The 8520-nt window shown below is 38.9% G+C and overlaps 1 protein-coding gene and 1 non-coding gene across 4 annotated transcripts in view; both read right to left on the bottom strand.

The window, feature by feature from the left end:
• Positions 1-1217: 1217 nt before the first annotated feature.
• The window catches only part of Lonrf3 (LON peptidase N-terminal domain and ring finger 3), a 46731-nt gene continuing 39428 nt past the window's right edge, over positions 1218-8520 (bottom strand). For all 3 annotated transcript variants that reach the window (XM_029568922.1, XM_008843946.3, XM_029568919.1), the window contains one exon: positions 1218-6522. In XM_029568922.1, the coding sequence (XP_029424782.1) occupies positions 6367-6522 (156 nt within the window). In that variant the 3' untranslated portion in view covers positions 1218-6366. The remainder of the gene's footprint in view (positions 6523-8520) is intronic.
• On the bottom strand, positions 4125-4226 carry LOC115072295. The gene has a single exon (XR_003851340.1). It is a non-coding gene; the product is annotated as a U6 spliceosomal RNA (small nuclear RNA).

The following is an 8520-nucleotide window of genomic DNA, read 5'->3' as shown; positions in this document are numbered from 1 at the left end:
AATATTAAAATAATAAATAAAATGAAAAGGTACAGACTTGCTTATGTGATAAATAAAAATTTTTAAAGAAATAAAGTAAAAATGTACAGCATTGTTTCATTTCCTCAAACACAATATAAGACTGCTTCATTTACAAGTAAACTAGGGGGCAGATGATTAAAAAATGCTTCAATCCCTAGCTGAGGAGCTTCTGGGAGTTAATGGCTACTGGGGGAGCAAAAGTCATTTTTCTTCGGGGATGTGGCCCCCGGTATATTACCCATGCCCCGGGGGATGGTCCCACACCCATATGCATATGGACAGCACTAATTGAGCTCAGTGGCTTAAAAAAATGAAATGAAATTGGAAGTTGAGAGTGGGAATATGTTGGAGTGGGGCCCAGGAGGAGTTAGTGGGGGGAGGAATGGGGTGTGGGGACGGGTATGACCAAAATGCATTGTATTCATCTATGTAATTCTCAGTAAAAATGCCCCCAAAATACAAATAAACCCAAGTCGGATATCTGTTAAAAAAAAGAAAAGAAAAGAAAATGTTTCAAAATAACCTCTTTAAATACAAGCTAGCTTTTCCAGAGGTTTTCTTTTAGAACAGTTCATTTCTAGCCAGTGTTTCAGAACACATCAGTCACATTGGTCCATTCTTATCGGCTACACTGCCGTACACATAAGTGTTTGCTGTCTAGGTGCAGATCTAGTTCCATAAAGAATCTTTTTATTTGTATTTATCTACTTATTTTTGTTGTGCTGAGGACTGAATCCAGAGCCTGACTCATGCTAGGCAAGCACTCTGTCACTGAGCCAGAGACCTAGTTCTTTAAAGGGTCTTGTGGTCAAATATATTACAGCCAATGGGAAGAAGTACAGAGTGCATGCTCTGTAATTTCCTTTCTATTCATCTTCTGGCAAAGTAGTTTGTTAATTATTTTCTCTTTTTGTGGTACTGGAAATGGAACCCAGGGTCTTGTATATACGAGGTAAGTGCTGTGCCTGAGCTAGATTCCCAACCCTTTCATGCAAATTTTTTTTCTGTTTTGAAACCAGACCTCACTACATTGCCCAAGTTGGCCTTGAGCTCACTCTGTAGCCCATGCAAGCTTTGAACCTTTAATCCTCCTACCTACCTTAGCCTCCCAAGCAGCTGAAACTGTAATCCTGTACCACCAGGTCCAGCTACATAATTTTTTGTAAGATATTAGTACAGCTTTGGTAGATACAAAGTGAGACAACAGGAAACTTTTGTTTAATGAACAAATACTTTTCACAGAGACTGTCTATTATCACATTGCAATTAGAACATGGATGAGCTAAAAACACTTTTGTACAGATTTGGAAGGAAACTAAAAAGAAATCAGGCATGTAGAGGTAGTTGAATAGCATTAGAGGGGAGGGAGCGTTATCTTAATTTCCCTTCAGTTCATTACAGTGCAAGAGTAAAATGGCTGCTTAATAAACAAATGGAAATCAGACACACATACATATATGCCACTGTGTAAGTGGCTTGCTTGGTGTTTTAATCCTGGCATTACTGAGAACTGCATACAATGATGAAACTAGTTTATCTATGATAAGCCAACTGTGCCACGTTGAAGTATTTGCTCTTCTTTTATCTCATAACATCCTCATTACTTTAACAATAGATGAATGTCAGTGAACTTTTAAAATGATGCATAAGCTACAGTGTTGCCTTGTAAACTTCTGTTAATCACATTTGCTGCTGTGGACAGTTTTTAAATGCTACAAAGGCATGAAGGAAAAGCTTGAAAGTGATACTAGGAACAGAGGTTACAGGCACTTCTCTCTGGAGGTTAGTTTAGCATGTTTAGAAACACCCACTTCAAACTGAAAATGTCTCCATTTCACCTCTGGATGTGCTCAATCCCTATTATTAAGTAGTTAATCAGTGCAGTAAGTGGGAGCTACATTCTACAATGAACTGAATGCATATACTATCAATGGCTCCTTTCCCTTCCTTCCCTCTGTATGCAGGAAGTGCCACAAAATGAAGCCCATGCAGCAGTTGCTTCTCACAGCTGTCATCTATCAGGAATCCAAACCTCATTCCCTAGGCCCAAGAACAGGCTGATGGCCTGTCCATTTCCACCATGATGAATAGAAATGGATGCAAAATCAACAAATTGGAAACTCAAAGAATGAGCCCTGAATAAAACTCTCATGTTGGAAAATATAGTTGTCTTGGGGGAATGCACTCCTCAGCGGGTTGCAGTCCATCAAAAACTGCATGTTGACAGTAAAAGACATATGGGTACTGTGACCCAGGTATGGGAGTTCTGAGGCTCCCATAGCCAGTCCCACAGGCAGAGCTGGCAGCACCAAGTGCGCCATGATTCAACCCTACAGCTGAGGCAGTACTGAACTTGAAGCAGTCGGCCTTGAGAAAAGGCAAGCTATTGAAATAGTTCTCTGCACCCCTGGGCCAGGGAAAAGCACTATTTTTTTCCAATTATCCATAGAAAATGTCTTCATTTTACGCTTTCTACATTTTGCTGGTTTTTAGCTAGCAGCAGTAGTATGGTACAAAGCAGAAAGGCATAATGTCTGCTTGCCACCTGTCACACACACACACACACACACACACACACACACACACACACACACATAGACCGGCAGACAGACAGACAGACAGATTGAAAATAACCTACAGAGAAAAGACTAGGTCAGTCGTGATACACAGGAAGACCACTCCCCCTGCCCCCCAAAAATGGTACTGTCTACCAAGGAAGAAATCTTGACCTTCTCGCTGAGATTTAGTTTAATGTCTTTTCTCTCTATACTCTTCATTGCTAAGCTTAGAAGCAGAACCAGTATGGAAATGTTAAAACTGGTTATGACCAACTGATTATCTGGTTCATGTACATCCCAAAGAAAACCAAAGGTTTTCCTTGTATTCTACTTCCCATAATTATTGAAACACAAGCTTACTGTAAAACTACCCCAAGATGGATCTAGTTTGCTGAGCATGACGTGCAGTTTCGCCGAGCCAAGATTGCCATTTTCTGGAACTGGGTACTCCTTTATCAACCAGCAGTCTATGATAAGGAGCTTTATTAAGAAATACAACTTCCCTTTTCATGTAGGTCAACAAGAGAATTGTTGTATAGCTTCATTTTATGTCATTTCAACTGTAACTTTCTATTTTGGGATACTGGAATACTTTTGTGATTTGACCACCATGCCTATTAAACAAACAATACATATATAAGTATATATAAATATATATGATAAAATCTATTCAAAATGTTAATTCAAAATCAAGCTTGGCTGCTCACCAGATGAACATATTACCTGGGCAAAGTATTTAAAATTGCCGAGCCTCCATTTTCTCACCCATATGTGGCACTAACAATGCTGTCTAATAAATAAAATGATTTAATATGCTCAAATATATGAAATCATTTGGCTTAATACCCATACATGGTAGATTATCAACATATTGTTATAGAACCTGTCATTTGGGGTAGCATAAAGAAATACTAATTACTCAAGTACAGAAGTCATAGATGGTGAAATCTAATTACTCTGGCATAGATGAGATTATCAATACATTTTAGAGAACAGGGAGGGATGGTTTGGTTATTTTTATGGAGCTAGAACTTAAAGCTGCCATTCTATCAGGAATTCTAGTCCCACAAACAGCACTACGTTTAGTCCTTATTGAAATGGAGAAAAATTGACATAGAGTTAGTCCCTTCCTCTGACCCTCATTTGTTCTCCAGTCTTTTCATTTTCCCAAAGTCATTTTTACATTACTGGAGATAAAACCCAGAGCCTCATGAATGCAAGGAAAACACTCCACCCACTGAGCTATATCCCCAGCCCAACTTGCCCAGTCTCAACCTCAAAAGGGAGTACATCAAGTTATGGTCCTGGAATCAGTGGTTTGGATTCTCCCAAGTTTAAAGCAGTTGCAAATGGGTATTGGAAGTAAGCAGTGTTTTACACCAATGTAGACCTTTGATGATATTCTACAACATGATTGATAATAACCATGATTTATTGAATATCTCCCATAATCAAGGCACTGTGCTAAGTAATTTCTGATTATGCCTCATTTAATGCTTCTAATGAGTCTATATGTCACCAATATCACTCCCATTTATTTTTAATAAAAATATGGAATGCTTCATGAATTTTCAAGTCATCCTTACATGGAGGTCATGCTAATCTTGTCCGTATAATTCCAATGCAAGCACTGCTACTATTTCATAGATGGGGGAACTAAGGCTCAATGGAAGCTAAATTACTTGCCAAAGTAACACAAGTAGTTAAGTGGAGAAACTTTTGACCATTTTTCTTTGTTGTATTTTCACTAAAGAACAGGAAACAATCATATTAGGACTTTGCAGTGAACATCTGGTTCGGTATATGTGGGAGGGGACTTGCTCCCTGAGCCTTGTAGATTTTATTTGGGTAGTACTCACTCTTGTATTTCCATTCCATATACTTGTGTCCTTCACCAGCCCAGATGATTCCACACCTGGTGAAGTAATGCCCTGACAACACAGTATCCATTAAGCAAGTGCAGATGATCATTTGGTTGCTGCTCACATGAGTCTCTTTTATATTATTTGAATCTCACCCTTTCCTCCCTTTCCTGTTTCTTGCCAAAGGTGATTACTGAAGAATTCAGACTGATCTCTTGAAACATGATTGACTCACCTTAACAGAGTAGAAGGGTTGCACATGAACAACATACCACAGCAACCCAAAATCACCTGAAAGGGGTAGTTTGTATAAAAACAACTGTGACAATTCACTTTTTCCTTGCCCTATTTTTTCTCTTTGACATTATAATACTCTACTATCAATATTCTGCTATCTTCAGGTTCTTATGACATCAAAAAAAATCCCAGACTAGCTCTAAACAAGCTAAAAATGCTATTCCTGCCTTCTCATTCTCTTTTCTCCTTCTACATTGGAGCCCTTCACCCACTGTTACCAGGAGGACAGGCAGTGTTTACATAGAAACATGGATTCATTTTCAGGTCTTTATTTATTTATTTTTATTTTATGTGTATAAGAGTTTTGCCTGCATGTGTGCAAGTGTGCCCATGCTGTGCAGTGCCCACAGAGGAGAGAAAAGGGCATTGGATCCCCTGGAACTGGAGTTAAGGTCTGTCATTAGCCATCATACGGGTATTGGTAACTGAACCCGGGTTCTCTGGAAGAGCAGCCAGTGCTCTTCACCACTACGCCATCTCTCCAGTCCCTTCTCTGGGTCTTTAAAAAAGACTTTTAAAGGGTGCTTACCTATCTGATCACACACTTTCAGAAAAGTATAGTCCCTCAAGTGTTTGAGCAAGTGGTGATTTAGGTCTTGATCTTCAGAACCCTGAGAAGATATGAGATATGCAGGCCGAGCTGAAAGCCATTCCCTCTGAAGAACCAATTAAATATTATGCTTCCTAAAAAATCCTATCTTTAAATGTACTGGGGAGAAATTAACACACTACTAATCAAAATGCCTGAAACAAATACCTATAAGAGATTGTAATAAAAGACACTTCTAATTTATCTCTCTGTTCTAGAATAATTCTTTACCCTGGCATATGCCATAATCTATACCAAATCAATTACGTACTTTATATTGTTTAATTCTAACAGAAAATGTGGATTTTGTGAATATTAATGACCTTAGAATCCTCCCTAGATTCTTTTCAACTTATTCTACTATGATAGAAACGGAAAGAGTCCAAGAAGTAGGGTTAATGAAGTAAAAAACTGACTAAAGAAAAACACTGCACATTTCTAGTACTGTTAATTCCCCCTATGAACACAATAAACCACGTCAATAAATAAAGCAATGGACTTTTCAGTAACGTACACTTAAATAGTTACAAACATGTAGAAAAAGGATACAGCAGTGCAAAAAATAAATTATTAAAACGGAAAGAAGTATGAACATTATTTTACACGATGCTCTATAAAACCCAAACCATTTGAAATGAGACATCAAGTCAGTGAAGTAACGCAGCAACATTAGCATCTCTGCTTCACATTTCAGTCACACAGTCACTCAGCTATGAAAGACAGAAAAATTAAAGCAAGATTACTCTACACTTTCAGAAAATTTTATGCCCAAATCAACTTTTTTCTGGTCTCTTCCATACCTCTGCAGAGTGTCAAGAAACATCTTAAGACAGTGTCAAGAAACAGCTTAAGACAGAAAGTCAAACAGATCACATCTTTTTGGTCTTTCTACTCAATTTCTGTGTGATTAAAAAGCAGAGTAATATCTCTCTATGATACCCTCTTCTGTTAAGACGTTATTGCAATTAGATATATTTGCAAGAACATCTCCCTGTGGCAGTGGGGAGGCTAAAATCTCCTCTTCCGCAGTCCACTCATGTTAGTTTTGGTTTCGGGTTATGAAGGCCAAGATTCGTCGAATACCATTCAGTCTATCCTTTAAGGACTTCATCGCTAGAAAGGGGAGTTGAGCTCTGCTTTCCAAGGGAAGAACTGCTAATGTCCACCAGCACCAGGCTGGACCATTCGGATTTATCTGCAACAGAGAGACACAATGCATTGATCCCATTCCATGTAATCCATGCCAATGTGCAGATTTCCAAATGCACAAACTAAACATCCCATATGGAACTGTTTCTGTGTGTGGCAGAGACTGCTAATAGCATCCGTTCTTTTTTCTCCTTTATTTTGGCTGACTATATAGGCATACAGTTGGGGGAAGGCACTATGTTTCTCAGTCTCCCTTCCAGCTAGGTGAAGCCATAAGACAGAGTTCTGGTTAAAGGGATATAAAGGGAAGTGATATTTAAGTTCTGAGTCATGTACTGGGAAGAGCCTGTGCCCTCTGTCTTCCACTTTGTTCCCCTTTTCTCTAGCAAGATTGCAGATGTGATGATGTGTGATTGAATCAAGAAGAAAAAGTTAACCTTCTAAGGATGGCAGAGCTTTGTGATAGAGAAGCCTGCATTTCTGAATGCTCAATCAAGATAGAAACATCTTAGCCCTCTAAACTGAGGACCTCTGTTTCTATAGCTGAACTATAATCATCTTTAGTATTTGTTAAACCTAATAAAACGCCATCTTTCTAGGATGCAACCTCTACACCTAAGGCTCACAGAACATAGAACAAGGGATGAAAAGAATACTAATGAACCTTTCAGCTCTCATCAATGAAGCTCCCTCATGCAACAGAGGGCCAGGAAAGCAAAAGGTCACAAATGGCCAAAACGCAGAGACTAAGAGTCTGCAAAGTGTGGGTCACTGGACAGGACTTCTGTATTAAAATCCACCCACCCAGGGCTCAGGGACCATTGCAGAAGAGGGGGCAGAAAGATTGTAAGAGCCAGAGAGGAGGTGCACGACCATATGAAAATAGACCTACAGGTTCCTGGGACTCTTCTCATATGAACTTAACAGCAGTGGTGTCAGCATACACAAGACCCATGCAAACTTAAGCAGACAAAAACCCAGCACAGAACTGTGGAAATGAACAACAGGCCCCAATCTTAGTTGAAGAATTATTGGCAGTTGATTACTTCTGGGTGAGGAAGAGCTGATCTTAAAGGGAGGGACTCTAGATAGGCTGACTAAATCCCAGTGGGTGAACTTGTACTGAGGGACATCTGGGGACAATAAATTTACATGATTAGGCCTTAACACAAATGACAGAATATATGAACTCAAGTAGGGTGGGCTATGGGATGGTGTCAAAGGGCAAAGGCATATAAAGATAATTTTCTCTATGAAATACACAAAAATTCAATTAAAAAATTTTAAGACACCATCTTAACAAATAGACTATATTTCCTAGCCAGTGTGACTTTTACAAACGAGAATATCCACTATTTAGTCTCTTCCATGTCTAGTGTTCTGTTTAAGTACTTCGAATTGATGCACTCAACATGCAGGCCTTTGATTTCCATAACATTTTGGGCTTGGCATGCCTCTTAACTTGCATCCTTTTCTTGCTCTGATGGAAGACAGTCGGGCACATATACCATGTTACTAACAGGGCCACAACTATCTTGTCTCCTGAAATTAAGAGCTAGGATTTGCGGTCCGAAAGAACAGCAATATCAATTTCAATTAGAAAACACCTTCACATTAACTCCCAGTCTTTCCTTTAATAAAGAGCTTTCTCACCCCTTATCAGTCCTTCACCAATATTCTCTTTGTCATCAGCTTTGTGAGCACACATTTCAAACCTCTATAACTAAACCTCAAACAAGTTTTCTTCCCATAATTTTTTAAAAGTTTGTTTTCAGTATTCCTTTGGATAGAATTGGAGTCTGCTGTTCATTTTTCCTGTAGTATGTTGGGTTACTGTCTGGAAGAGCCTTTATCTATCCTAGCCAACAACTCGACGAAGGTATCGCCTGTCTGGCTTTGTTGTTTGTCGAGTAACTTTTAGTTATGTATATGTATGCTCTTATGATATTATGTTGGCCCATATTTGGTTATACTTCCCTTTTGGGTGTTTAAGGACATACAATTGGACCAGATAAACTGATTTGTTTTTACTCTTGAGGTTGTT

This window comes from Nannospalax galili, unplaced genomic scaffold (assembly GCF_000622305.1).
Source record: "Nannospalax galili isolate Female #2095 unplaced genomic scaffold, S.galili_v1.0 scaffold311, whole genome shotgun sequence".
Classification (NCBI taxonomy): Eukaryota; Metazoa; Chordata; class Mammalia; order Rodentia; family Spalacidae; genus Nannospalax; species Nannospalax galili.
Note: the sequence above shows the minus strand (reverse complement) of the source record. Positions and strands in the feature narration are given on the sequence as shown.